The sequence below is a fragment of the Ochotona princeps genome, chromosome 11 (genome assembly GCF_030435755.1).
Source record: "Ochotona princeps isolate mOchPri1 chromosome 11, mOchPri1.hap1, whole genome shotgun sequence".
In the NCBI taxonomy this organism is placed as follows: domain Eukaryota; kingdom Metazoa; phylum Chordata; class Mammalia; order Lagomorpha; family Ochotonidae; genus Ochotona; species Ochotona princeps.
In genome coordinates, this window is record NC_080842.1 from 57,751,599 (window position 1) to 57,765,967 (window position 14,369).

A 14,369-nucleotide genomic window follows, 5' to 3' on the forward strand; every position below is an offset into this window, starting at 1 on the left:
ATGCAAGCTCCCAGAACCAACAGTGGGGTGAGACACAGCTGAGCTCAAAACCCAGACACTCAGTCTTACCCAAGTCCAGATGCCGCTGGGTTCCTCCTCCCCGGAGATCCGTGTGTAGGCGGGGAAGAGTCCTTCAAGAGGACATGGGCAGGCAGGAGGAATGGTGTCAGGAGCCCTGCCTTTAAGAGGTCCTCTGTGCAATGCCGGAATCATGAAGGAAAATTCCAGCCACGGAGGTGGGAGAAGTGGGGCATTGTAAGTTCCCAGGGTAGGGGTGGGAGGAGCAGCACATGCAATGCTGACTCCCATAGATTTCTGGGTAGCATCATTTTATGCCTGTTTTGCAGACGAGCAAACTGAGCCTCAGAAAGGTTAAGTTTCCTCATTTGTAAAAGAAAAGCAATCACTGTTAGTAGAGACTCTTTATTAGCAAGGAGCCATATGGAAAATAGAAGAGCCAGGACTCGAACCGATGTCCATATGAAATGCCAGCTCTGTAGGCAGAGGTTTAACCTGTGAACAGCAGCTCACACTTGTTCACACTTGCTTTATGTGTGGCACACACTGCCTAAAATCAGTCAGTTGATCTTAAATCATTTGCTGTGGAGTCATTTTGATCCCTCCGCAATAGGTAGAGCCCACCAGGCTTGCAATGCTTTGCCAGCAGGTAAGTGAGGCCAGGATTTGGTTCCAAAGTATGTTTTCCCAGGAACTGCCTGTAGCTTTCCCCAAATCCTTCCACTTTTCCAAGTGTCCCAAACATGAGCTGTCTGTTGCTTCAGAGAAATAACATTCCACCCTGTCTGCCCAGCTCCACATCCACACCCCAGACCCCAGTGGGTAAAACACCTGCTTGTTCATCTGCAATGGGGTTGAGGATTCAGCAAGGGCAGCTCACCCTGGTGGCATGTCAGAAATGTGTATACCAGGGCCCGGCGGCATGGCCTAGCGGCCAAAGTCCTCGCCTTGAAAGCCCTGGGATCCCATATGGACGCCGGTTCTAGTCCCGGCAGCTCCACTTCCCATCCAGCTCCCTGCTTGTGGCCTGGGAAAGCAGTCGAGGACAGCCCAAAGCATTGGGACACTGCACCTGCCTGGGAGACCTGGAAGAGGTTCCAGGTTCCCGACTTTGGATTGGCGCGCACTGGCCGTTGTGGCCACTTGGGGAGTGAATCATCGGACAGAAGATCTTCCTCTCTGTCTCTCCTCCTCTGTGTATATCTGGCTGTAATAAAATGAATAAATCTTTAAAAAAAAAAAAAAAGAAATGTGTATACTGGCACTGCCTTCTGCTTCTCCAAGCATCAGAACCGAGGAGCCTCCCCTCCCCATCCCTGGCTCTGGGTGGTGAGGAGCTTGCAGGCACTGCAGAGTTCCTGGAAAGCCTGGGTCTTCCTTTAATGGTCTGTCCGGATCTCTAACCCCACCTCCTGTCATCTGCACCTCACTCACTTCTGATTACCAAGCTCATTGCCACCTCAGGGCCTTTGCTCTTGTGTGACCTCTGCTGAAACTATATCTGCCCCAAAGCAGTTGTTGCCAGATTGCCACAAAGCTTCCTCCTCCTAGCCACCCAGCTCTCAGACCCCAGCCCATGCCCCTGGGAAGCGTTTCCAAGCTAGCTCGTCTAAATTAGCCCCCACAACATCCATTCCTGCCCATCACATCAGCCTGCTGGACTTCCTTCCTGCTTGATGTGTACCACATCTCAAATCATCTTATAACTTCATATCTGTTGACAGGCGAGCAGAGGCTCTGGCCCACGAGTACTTCTCAGGATATGTGCTGCATGAATGTATGAACGAATGCGTGGGAAATCTTACCAACTTTCCTTGTCAGAGGGATCCAGGAGCCTGTCCCACAAAGTGCTACCTCCTTCTGATTAACAAGGGCAGAGACCACAAGAAGTAATGCCATGGCTGGTAACGACTTAACAACCTCCCAGCAGTTCTTTGCACACATTTCGCTGGGCATGGTTCCAACCCTAAAAGGGCACTAATTGCTTTTCTATAAGGAGGTAGGAATGCAGTTGCTCTGTGTCCTTTAGTCCTGCTGGATTGCATTATTGGATCTGTTACCTTGTTAATTGGGCCTGTCTCACACAGCCAGTTTGATCTTTGTTCTGCATATGTCTGGGAGATTGACAGTTCCCCATCCAGAGAGGAACCAGGGTAGCGCGTGTGTGTGTGTGTGTGTGTGTGTGTGTGTGTGTGTGTGTGAAGGGTTAAGCTACAGCCAGGCTGTCTGCACTCAGGGCCCCAAGATTGGCCCAGCAATGGGAGGGGTGGGCCTGGAAGGTGGAGCAGGCTGGGTGTGCACCAACTGCCTTCCCCCACTCCACGCTCCTCCCCAGGAGCGCACATGCTTGCCCAGCTGGACTGAGTGCAGGGGAGCTCAAGTCCCTCTAGGAATGGCTGCAGAAGCCCACACCTGCGAGTACCCCCTCCCTGGCCCTCGGCAGGCAGCAGCGGCAGGTTGTGCTAGTAGAGACTCCAGGTCATTAGAGGAATGAGCCGGGAGGGAGCAGCTTCCGAGCCCGGCAGCACTTGGTGGGAAGCGCCAGGCGAGCATGGACGCAGTCGCCAGCCTCCTGGTGAATGCAAGCGGCATCCCTCCTCCCTGCGAACTCCTGCTGGACAATGAAACGCTCTTCTGCCTTGATCAGCCCCCTCCTTCCAAAGGTAGGTGCCAGAAGCTGCTGTTTGATTTCCAAAAACTGTGGAGTTGCGGGAGGAACCTATCAGGGGCTGATAAAGCCAACAGAACAAAGCCATTGTGAGACAAGGCTGCCTAGCTAGAGTCATGCATGGGCTCAGAAGTTTGGCTAAAAGATCAAAAAGAAGAATGGAGTCAAACACGCTGATTGTTCCCCTACTGGGAGAGTTGGGGATTCATGGGCAGCACCTGGAAATGGAAAGGGCACTAAATCAGGGAGAGGGAAAGCCCAGGGGCACAAGAGCGGAGGACAAGCACTGGGGCTTGAACTCCACAGGGTCACAGAGAAGGGGCTGGCCCCATGTCTACTGTGACACCCAGCATGATACAGGCAAAATAACGCCTCCCAGTAAGCCAAGAAGCGGACCAGCTTTCCCTCAGGAAGCTGTGTTCCTACAAGATGATCCCCTGAGTGACCCTGGAAAAGGGTGCTTGTGTTGGTCCAGTGAGTGTAGTCAGGGCAGGAGTAGATGGGTTAATGCTTGTGCACCCCAGGAAAGAAAGAAAGAAGACAAAGCTGGCAGAGAGTCAGCAGGCACATGGTGTTTGAAGGCTTTACCGTTCTGCATCCATAACCCTGGTCTCCCGCTTCACCCTGGGTTCTCTGCAGAGTGGCAGCCAGCAGTGCAGATCTTCCTGTACTCCCTCATCTTCCTGCTCAGTGTTCTGGGGAACACACTGGTCATCACAGTGCTGATTCGTAACAAGAGGATGAGGACCGTCACCAACATCTTCCTGCTCTCCCTAGCGATCAGCGACCTTATGCTGTGCCTCTTCTGCATGCCCTTCAACCTCATCCCCAACCTGCTCAAGGATTTCATCTTTGGGAGTGCCCTGTGCAAGACCACCACCTACCTGATGGGTAAGTTGCTGCAGGTGCCATGCCCAGAACCCGCCCTGATCCCCACCCCCAACACACACACCAGCTCTCTGCCAGGCACTGCAGAGGAGCCCTATCTAGGGTCACAAGACCAACATCTGGTTGTGCGTGGCTATGTGCTAGCAAGCAGCTCAGTCCTCTCCCACCCCAGGAGCCAGGTCCTTAGCCACAGGGTTCCCAGGCCAGTTTCTAAGAGTGAAAGGAGTTGATGGGAAAACCTAGAGGAATCTGACTTGCCTGTTGGAGAGGGGACTCAAATGTGACTCGAATTCCCCAAGTGTCCCATCTCCGTCAGCGGGAGGTCTGCATTCCAGGGCAGGTGAGAGTGCTCGATCAGAGAGCTCTTGCTGGAGGTGCCCACATTTCTTGGGGACCAGGCTTTGCTTGGAAAGCAGCTTTACCACAGCTCTGGGATCTCCTCTGCAGACTCACTTCACAGCTGCCCTGTAGGTTGAGGCCATCTCAGACAGAGAGAAAGAGAAGTTGAGTCCTTTGGGCTGTGGGCTCACTACATGCACCCTGTCAGACTGAGCTGTGCAGTCTTCTGCCTCCAGCAGTCAAAATAATGGGACTATAAGCAGCACACAGCTGGTGTCTGCCAGAACTTCTTACACAGCAAGCATTGCCCTGAGAGCTTTCATCTCCACAGCTTCACTTTACTTCCCAGGCACCCCAAGAAATAAACACAGTCATTCTCCTTGATCTCACCCAAAGAGAGAACACAGAGGCCCAAACAGGTTCATTCTGGGCCTCAAGACACACAGATAGTAAGCTACCATGGTAGGATTCGAACCCAGGTTAGGAGGCACAGCCTCGCCAACGGAGGTCATACCACTCAGTTTGTCAACTGTGTTTGCCCTGATGCTAAATAAATTTCTGAAGCCGGTCCCCTCTGTGTGCCAAATGGCCCCAGCACTGACCCATCCTGAGGCCAACTTGGGAGCAAGGATCAAGCAGGGAAGGAGAAGGAGAGTTGCTTTTTGTTCTGGCACATACCGTGTAAGATTTGCAGTGCTGAGCTGGGCCAGAACAGTCTTCAGCAAGCTCTAAAGACCTGTATTTTCCCCCAGTGGGGGAAACAGGATCCAGCACTGACAAAATGATGACAAATTACTGACCTCCATGTCACACACACGTTACTGAGAACAGTCTGGTTCCTCTGAAAAGTTTAAAAAAAAAAAAAAAGGCTAAGCAATGAGAAGGATCAGTGTGAGATAACAGTAACAATAGTGTGCGACACTGCACAGGGCTGTTGGCCGTCAGGCCCCAACCGTAAGTGACTCGCTATTACAGCAGCTGAGGAACTCACCCAGGGTATGGAGCATAAGACTAGAAAGGAGTGCTATGTGAGTGTCACATAGCAAATCACTTTAAAATGGTTAATTCTGTCTCATGGGAATTTCATCTCAATAAATACATTTTAGCATCAAAAAAAGAAGAGCAGGATAATTCTAAGAGTATTTGTAATGCCCTAATGATTTTATTGCATTTCCAATTCTGGTATCTTACATTCTTATATAGCAATTTTGTGGTCTTCTCAATATAGTTAGAAGCAATTTACATTCATTGAATTCCTAATTTGAAGCGCAAATAAAAATAAAAAAGAATTCTTGCCTGACAGTGAGTTTATGATGGACTCTTCACACAGAATGAACTCTGGAATTTGGAGCTAGCCTCAACACATCAACTCTTTAAGGTAAAATAGAGGAAAATGCAGTGAATCCTATCCCAGACCCCAATTTTTGGTTAATGGGTTTGGAGTCATGGACCAGAGTAAACCTAGAGAAGCTATGGTTAGACTTCCAAGAAAAAGAAATTTTATACATGATTTTAGAGAATTGATTTATTCAAAAACATACATTTATTTGTAAGTCAGAGGTATAGAAAGAGGTCTTCCATCTGTGGATTGACTCCTCAGATGGCCAAAATGGATAGGATTGGACCATGCCAAAGCTAGGAGTCAGGTCTCCTAAGTAAGAGCAGGGGCCCAACCATTTTAACTGTCTTCTACTGCTTTTCCCAGGTGCATTAACAGAGAGCTGGGTCAGAAGTAGAGCAGCCAGTGTACAACAGGCATCCGTATGGGCTGCCAGCATCCCAGCGTACCAGCAGGCATCCGTATGGGCTGCCAGCATCCCAGCATACCAGCAGGCCCCCGTATGGGCTGCCAGCATCCCAGTGTACCAGCAGGCATCTGTATGGGCTGCCAGCATCCCAGCTAACAGCTTTGCCTGCTACACCACAGTGATGACCCTCGGAGAATTAATTTCTACCCATAAGCATAATGAGGATCTACAGACCTCAAATTAAACCTCTGCTCCCAAATATACATCAATTGGGAAGTTCAATAAATCATTTAAAGAGGCAAACAGAGGCTTGGCACGGTGGCCTAGTGGCTAAAGTCCTCGCCACACCTGGAATCCCATATGGGCACTGGTTCATTTCCTGGTGGTCCCGCTTCCCATCCAGCTCCCTGCTGTGGCCTGGGAACGCAATCAAGGATGACCCAGAGCCTTTTGACCCTGCACCCATGTGGGGAACCTGGAAGAAGCTCCTGGCGCCTGACTTCAGATCAGTGCAGTTCCAGCTGTTGTGGCCACTTGGGTAGTGAATCAGTGGATGGAAGATCTTTTTTCTCTGTCTCTCCTCCTCTCTGTATATCTAACTTTCCAACAAAAATAAATGAATCTTTTTTTTTAAGATTTATTCATTTTATTACAGCCAGATATATACCGAGGAGAGACAGAGAGGAATCTCTTCCGTCTGATGATTCACTCCCCAAGTGAGCTGCAATGGGCCGATGTGCGCCGATCCGAAGCCGGGAACCTGGAACCTCTTCCGGGTCTCCCACACGGGTGCAGTGTCCCAATGCATTGGGCCGTCCTCAACTGCTTTCCCAGGCCACAAGCAGGGAGCTGGATGGGAAGTGGAGCTGCCGGGATTAGAACCGGCGCCCATCTGGGATCTCGGGGCTTTCAAGGCGAGGACTTTAGCCGCTAGGCCATGCCGCTGGGCCCAATAAGTGAATCTTTAAAATGAAATAAAGAGGCAAACAGATGAATTGACAGATGTGTGGCTGAAGGATTCTAAAGGAAGGTAAGACAAGTACCCATTAGGGAAATGCAGCCTTTTTTGACCATGCCCAAGCACACATTTTAAATGTAGTATATTCCATATCTTTGTCACTGTAATGTGATATATACTTATTCTATATAGAAAAGCAGAATGGATGTAAGGAAAATCCTAGCTCCACCCAGAGAAAGCTGTAGCCACAGTGTGACGTTCTCACTGTCATCTTTTTAAAATGTGGTTTCCTTGTGTTCCAACTAGTACATTTTGAAACTTGGAATGATTCGCACTTAAAAAGCACACACTAGAACTTCTTACGAGGAATCTTAGGGCTGCCAGCACAGACCCTAGTCACTTTTCAAGGTGATAGAGTCCTTGAGAAACGTGGGTCTGTAAGATCAACTTCATCATGCAGAACCATGGGGGAAACCAGCTTTTCTCTGGTCTCTCCATGCCCTCTGCTGCAGGGTAGTAATGTACTCCTTCCCTTTGGCTATGAACTAATGAGCCCTCTCTGCTAAAGCAGGAGTTAGGCTGTAATCAAAGCTCAATAACCTTATCTCCAAACTGGTGAGAAGACATATTTGCAAGCACGTTTCTTTAACAGCATTACATCATTTCTTGGAACAAAGCTTGGGAATAAATCATCTTTGAAAAACACACACACTTTCTCTACCTGTCAGCGATTCCCTCTGCTATCAAGCCCATTGAGGTCAGATACACTAAAACTAATGTGCAAATAAACCTCAGGTCTTGGAGCCGCCATCAGCAGCCTCTTTGTTTCTTTTCCAGGCACCTCTGTGAGTGTATCCACCTTTAATCTGGTAGCCATATCGCTGGAGAGATACGGCGCAATTTGCAGACCCTTGCAGTCCAGGGTCTGGCAGACGAAATCCCATGCCCTGAAGGTGATTGCCGCTACCTGGGGCCTCTCCTTCACCATCATGACTCCATACCCCATCTACAGCAACCTGGTACCTTTCACCAAAAATAACAACCAAACCGCAAATATGTGCCGCTTTCTACTGCCAAGTGACGTCATGCAGCAGTCCTGGTAAGATGGGATGGCGTTGATCTCTCTTGTTAAGTACCACTAAGTTGGTCCTGCAGAGTTATTAAAATCTGGGTTTCTTCTCCCAGAGTTGCTGGGGGTGTTGGGGATTAGCTTCGCAGAAATTTTTTTGAGAAGCATCATTCAACGTTTGTTCTGGAATAACAATGGCAAACACTGAGTCAAGGGGCTTTGTTTTAAGCACTGTTAATGCAATGGATTTCCCCCAATCCTGCAGGGTAGGTACTATGTATGTCCGTTTTACAAACAACGAAACTGAGATTTGGGAAGGTTAAGCTGCCCAAACTCATACACCTAGGAAGGAGCAGTGCTTAGCCCCAAAGCAGGGCGCAGCCAAGTGGTCTAAGGGGGTTTATACTGACTGACATAGACAGCTGTGATTGTAGGATTGAAGAAATCACAGTAAGTGAGGCCCATGTTCCAAGCAGGTTTTTTCAGAGCTGCAGCGGTAGAACTCTACTAGAAATGAAAAGGCAAGATGGTCTGGCTGATTCCTTGGCTTCCTGGCTGGAGAGCCTTGGGTACGTTCACATAACCTTCCTGAACTTCAGGTGCCTTGTCTTGCCAAGGAGATAATGCTCAAATGTTGCTTCAGTTGGCTGTCTCACTGGCTGGTGGTGAGGTTCAGTTGAGAGTGCACATATGGGAGTGACTCTGAAGAGGCAGTACAAATGCAAAGTTTCTATTTATTGATCACAGGAAACTTTTAGAAGTTGAGAACCAGACATCGAGACATGGGGGCTTGGAACTGCTGTCTTCACCTTGACCCTTTCATTTCCACCAAGCAGCACGCACACAGGAAGCATCAGGTGCCAACAAGGACAGTTCTCAGACTTGCAAAGGAACCTTATAAACACATGTCGTCAAAAAATGGTCCCATTGCCAGGAGCCTCTGACAAGTTCATGGTCTCATTGTATAACCCTACATACACCAGACAGCAAATGTGAGGGAGGAGCCACTCGTAAGGAGGGGGTGGTGATGCCCAAGAAATCAAACATGCTTAAGAAGGCATAGACCTACCCCACCAGGCACCAACGTGAGCCTGCCATAAGGCCATCTGCCCAGGGTCATGAAGAGTGGACGCCTATGAGCATGTTGGAGATGCTCATGAGCCAAATGGAGCCAGAATGTCATCTATTATACAAACAAAACCTCAGGTTATTCTCTCATTATGAAGGTCACCAGAAGTAATGCATTGTGTTGTTGACAAGCACAGATTTTAGAATCATGTTGCGTGGGGTTGAATTCCTCTTCTATTCCATCCTGTGTGACTTTAGACAAGTGATTTCTTCTCTTTCAGTCCCAGTTTGTTCATCTCTAAAATAAGTCTTGGCGTAACAGTGTCTATCCCCAAGGTTATTACAGGAGTTAAACCCAGCAAATACACAAAATGTTTTGCCTGGTGTGGAGCACATATAACCAGCCCTCAGTGAATGTAAGCTCTCATTATTACCAGGATTGAATTATAGTTCACATATTTGGAATCATTTTCGTAGGCTTTTGTTATAACCAGTGCTCCCTAAGAGACTTTCTCTAAAAAAAGAACAGACATAAACAACTTGTAATAATTGAAACCCCAGACGTGGAGCTGCCAAAGATATTAAATACTAGTAGTTAATGTGTTTGGCTTACCCCAATGAGAAGCAAGAAGGAACCTGCTGGCTCCTTCCCATTTGGGTGTGAGGGGTCACAGTTACCAGTTACTGGATTTCTTTTGATTCAATCAGGCACACGTTCCTGCTACTCATTCTCTTTCTTATTCCTGGAATTGTGATGATGGTGGCGTATGGATTAATCTCCCTGGAACTCTACCAAGGAATAAAATTTGATGCTAGCCAGAAGAAATCTGCTAAAGGTAACTCTCTTTCAGCTACGTTGTGATGCCAAAGAATGTGAAAGCTTCCATCACTTAAATAAATACACCCCGGGTGTCTGTGTAGTGCACTCGAGGTCCTGACAATATCAGAAAACTCGGTGTCATAGGGCCAGTCCCATACTCAGCCTATTTTCTCATCATTAAATGGGGAATGAATGCTTCACAAAGGCTCCTAGGTGGAATCAAATGACATGAAGCGCCTATAACCCGATTCACAGCTGAGGGCTCACAAGTGCCAGACTTCTGCAAGGCTGTGTTCAAAGGGACAGCCTTCAGCAACCAAAGCCCCCTGTACATGCACCCTGCCTGGGATCCCCAAAGGCTTGGAAGAGAATGCATTGACAGCCACCTGCCACAGCCCAGAGCTGTCACCTCATCCCAGTCCCCTTTCCCCACTTTCATGCATACACTACGGCAGGCCACACAACTCACTCCTCCACCCATCACACCCTCCCCCCATGAGCATTTACCCCACAGCTGTGTAGACATAACCCCCCTCCTCGCCCCACCCTTTATCATCCCTTACTGTCTAGATAACTCAGACTCCCTAGCCTTGCTTTTCTTGGACTCCTCGTCATCCAAATTCCTTACACTGAAAGTACTCTAAAAGCACTGAGCAAGCAGGGAGGGAGGTGAAGATTGGGAATCTTCATTCTTTCTCTTCGTCCCTGTAATCTACAAGTGGAAGATGCTATGGGACGCTGTACTATATGTAGTGTGTGCTTTTATTCCTTTCAAATAGCCTTTCATCGGAGAGAGTTAGCACATGGCCACATAGCCACGTTCTTTTACCTGTAGCTTCAGTCCCCCTGGTTGCATCTATGTGAAGTCAAACACAGTCTGAAGATAGTAAATGGAAAATTTCAGAAATAAGTGAGTTCTGTTTTAAATAATGTTTATTATACTATATTTTTTACTTCCATTTTATTGATAGTTATTGTTGTGAAGTCTTTACTGTGCCTATTCTAGAACTTAGGTTCTATGATCAGAGGTGTGCATGTATATTCTGAGCACCCTTAGCCTGAGAATCCAAACTGAGCAGTGTCTGAAAGGAGAGATGCTTTGAGTGCAGTATTCAGATTCCGGAGCATTTAGGATTTCTGGTCCTCAGATTAGGGTTAATCACCTGGCATATAAATACTCTAAAAGCTGAAATGCTTCTGGTCCCCAGTATTTTGGGGAAAGGATATTCTTCCTTCACCGAGAAGCATGAAGACTCTTCATAAACATTGTGGAAAATGGAATTGTGGGAAGAGTTTCTGTGGCAGGCGTTTGGCCCAGTGGTTATGATGCTGACTGTGCCATCCCCATCACACATTAGCATGTTGGGGTTCAAGTCCCTCGCTGCTCCTAATCCCAACAGTGGTGGCCCAAGAAATAGGGTCCTGGCCACCCATTAAGGAAACCCAGATGGAGCTCCTGCTGGCACCTTGATCCAGCCTGGCCAGCCTCTGACTGCTGCCAGCATGGAAGGAATGAGCCAACAAATGACAGCTCTGTCTGTGTCTGCTCACCTCCCTCTGAGCCTCTCTCTGCCTCTCAGGTACAGGCAATAAAATTATCTAAACTTTATATTTGGAATCCATGCTAACTTTTCCCAGATTATGCATTTTCCATGAACTTGTTCAAGTGTCCTCCTAAACAGTTCGGTTCCAAGCCTCCTCCGGGGTCTGGGAAGGCATGCCCCAATGAGGGCTTCCTGTAGTTAATCATATCTGGGTTACCTGTCCAATTCTCCTCCAGTTTGGTTGCCCCTGTTGATAGAGGTAGACAGAACTTCTGTCTGCCCTGCCACAACCCAAACACTAAGTGATGTCCTTTGTCCCCCATTCCACTCCTCCCTTCTCCAGAAAGGAAATCTAGCACTGGCAGCAGCCGGTTTGAGGACAATGATGGGTGCTACCTACAGCGGTCCAAGTCCCCGAGGCAGCTGGAGCTTCAGCGGCTGTCAGGAAGCAGGGTCAGCCGCGTGCGGAGCAGCAGCTCAGCAGCCAACCTCATGGCCAAGAAGCGGGTGATCCGCATGCTTGTAGTCATTGTCATCCTCTTCTTCCTCTGCTGGATGCCCATCTTCAGCGCCAACGCCTGGCGGGCCTATGACACGGTCTCGGCCGAGCACCACCTGTCCGGGACGCCCATCTCCTTTATTCTCCTGCTCTCCTACACCTCCTCCTGCGTCAACCCCATCATCTACTGCTTCATGAACAGGCGCTTCCGTCTCGGCTTCATGGCCACCTTCACCTGTTGCCCTAACCCGGGGCCCCAGGGGCCGAGGGGAGAGGCAGCAGAGGAGGAAGAAGGCGGAACCAGCAGGGCATCATTCTCCAGGGCGTCTCTCACTGGACGTCCCTCATGAGCAGGCGCGGCTGCCCCTGCAGATGGACAGAGCCACAAGAAGTGGAAGAGGCAGAGGAGCAGGGGCGTTGCGTGTCCAGTGGGAACCTTTCAGTGTGTACTTGTCCTCCACCATCCAGCCTGGGTGAGGCCAGGACTTGGTACCCAGCCAGCTCACAGCCAGCACTTTGCAGTCACTGTCAAGCTATCAGCCAAAGTAAGCCAGAGAGCAGGCACTCCCATAGGCTCAGGCTGGAAAAAAAAAATGGAGATGTGGATCTACTGGGTCTTTTGGAAGGTTCTGGAAAAGCCAAGGCAGGCTCTCCCACCACACAGGCACACACTTGTGTGCTCTGCTGCGTCTACTCACGTGGTGTTGTAGAGGCTGCATGGCCCACGGGGAGTCAGTGGCTCCTTCAGGAACATGCTGTACCACCCTCATGACTGCCACAAGTGAAGCAAGATGCAAACTCCCAGTGGCCATTGTCAGGCCCGGTTTTCTTAAGGCCCACCAGAGGCAAAGACAAAAGCAGTGTCAACATCAAAAAAGCCAAAGGAACATTATCTGCAAGGCAGAACGTGGCACTACGTTTCTCAAGAGCAGGAGACATGGATCGGAGTGGAAAGTTCTCTGGCTCTGAGGAGTGTTGAGGGCAGGGGGCATGGAAATATTTGTTTCTACTTTAATAATAATAGCTATTGCTTTACTTTCCTTCATGTGGTGGTTTCACAGCTCACGACTTGTTTGCCTCTATGTAATTTCTCATTGTTAATTGTACTTCCTTTCCAGAAAGATCTCCAGGTAGAAAGAGCAAGTGAGTACCTGGCCAAAAGTAGAAGCATAGGAACAGAATCAAAGCTGGCCCCCTAGGACTCAGACAGCTTTGAATGCTGATGCTTTAAAATGCCTTTGCTTTTCAGTACACTCTGTGTGTTTCCTCACGACCACTCAGCTGATGTGTATGTGTGAACCAATCATATAGCCATGCTCTTTGCATGTAAGGAAGCTCTTTGTGTGTTTTTTAAAAAGTATTTAATGGATATTAAAATTCAGCAACTAATGTCATTTTACACTCTTCTACCGCAATTGGTGTCTTATGGGAACTTCACTTCCTTGCAAAACCGGTGTTGACATCTCTGTCCAGAATGTAGGAATCTGTGTTTAAGATAAGATGCAAGCTTAACCTTCAGCTACCAGAAAGTGCTTTTCTAGACTAGTATGTATTCATGCATTCAACTAGCACGTGTTCCTTTGCTTCTTTTGTTTTTTTCTTACAACAGCGTAGTCCTGTCCATTTAAATAAGGTAACTTGGGCACTTTTGATAGAAGCACATTTACATGCTCGTGTGGGAGTGAACAGTCTTCACCTTCCTGTCTGTATACATGTAAGATGTGACCTTATCTTTTCTTGTAATCACGCCACAAATCTCTATGTTTCAAGGCCCATGTTCCTTGCGGTACCCAAGGGCCATAGACCCTAGTGGTCCAATGTCATGAATGTGGAGAAAAAAGGTGGGGAGTGACAGGAAGTGATTGCAAAGAAGGCAATTTTTTGTGAAATGTAATAAGGCATCAGCATCACACATGTTCATCACAGGGAAATTGGTCATGTATGGAGAGGAAATACTGGGGTGGAGGTGCTCATTTATTATAGAGGATTTTTTAGGCTAGGTCATGCCCAGTCAGCAATCTTATTGTGTAATCTGTCACTGGCCATCCCAGTAAGATCACAAGGTAGAAATCTAACCAATAGGGCATGGCATGAGAGCCTAGTGACTAAATCCTTGCCTTGCACTCCCAGTATCCCATATGGGTGCCGGTTCATGTCCCAGCTGCTCCATTTCCCATCCAGCTCCCTGACTGTGGCCTGGGAGAGCAGTCAAGGATGACCCAAAGCATTGAGACACTACACCCACATGGGAGACCCAGAAGAAGCTCCTGGCTCCTGGTTTCAGATCGGCTGAGCTCCGGCCATTGTGGCCACTTGGGGAGTAAAGCAGATGGAAGCTCTTTCTCTCTGTCTCTACTTCTCTCTGTATATCTACCTTTCCAATAAAACTAAAATGTATCTTTTTTACAAAATCTAACCAATGGTAATCTGTACTGCTAAAATTGCGAGGATAAGAAATACAAATGTCTCCAGTCTTTGAGTGAGCCCTGTGTGACCTATAGTGTTCCTGACAAAGTAATAAATGCCCCCCTCTGACAGTGTTAGCTTACAAATTAAGATGGATTAGGCTTCCCATTATTATGAACCGCTGGAAAATCCAAGTGAAATTCACAGATTTAAAGGATCAAAATATACATGCCCCAATGCTTTGTAATTTCCAATTAGCAATGGATAGTTTTTCCTACGGCCATGTGGCATACACTAAAACACATCCTGTATTTTGTCTGACTACACTATCTTAAAATGTTTTA

At 48.1% G+C, this 14,369-nt stretch overlaps 1 protein-coding gene across 1 annotated transcript; it reads left to right on the forward strand.

Moving 5' to 3' along the window:
- Positions 1-2,294: 2,294 nt before the first annotated feature.
- Positions 2,295-12,106, forward strand: CCKAR (cholecystokinin A receptor). Its single transcript, XM_004579334.2, has 5 exons — positions 2,295-2,681; positions 3,326-3,577; positions 7,457-7,718; positions 9,465-9,592; positions 11,464-12,106. The coding sequence occupies exons 1-5, from the start codon at positions 2,570-2,572 to the stop codon at positions 11,967-11,969; spliced, it is 1,260 nt and encodes a 419-aa protein (XP_004579391.2). The 5' UTR covers positions 2,295-2,569; the 3' UTR covers positions 11,970-12,106.
- The last annotated feature ends 2,263 nt before the right edge of the window (positions 12,107-14,369 follow it).

What these genes read in the sequence shown, in the direction of transcription:
- CCKAR (XM_004579334.2), top strand. Translation starts at nt 2,570, where the DNA reads ATGGACGCAGTCGCCAGCCTCCTGGTGAATGCAAGCGGCATCCCTCCT. An exon ending in TCAGCCCCCTCCTTCCAAAG is followed by an intron (nt 2,682 to 3,325) that starts GTAGGTGCCAGA and finishes GGTTCTCTGCAG; the next exon opens with AGTGGCAGCCAGCAGTGCAG. An exon ending in CCAGAAGAAATCTGCTAAAG is followed by an intron (nt 9,593 to 11,463) that starts GTAACTCTCTTT and finishes TCCCTTCTCCAG; the next exon opens with AAAGGAAATCTAGCACTGGC.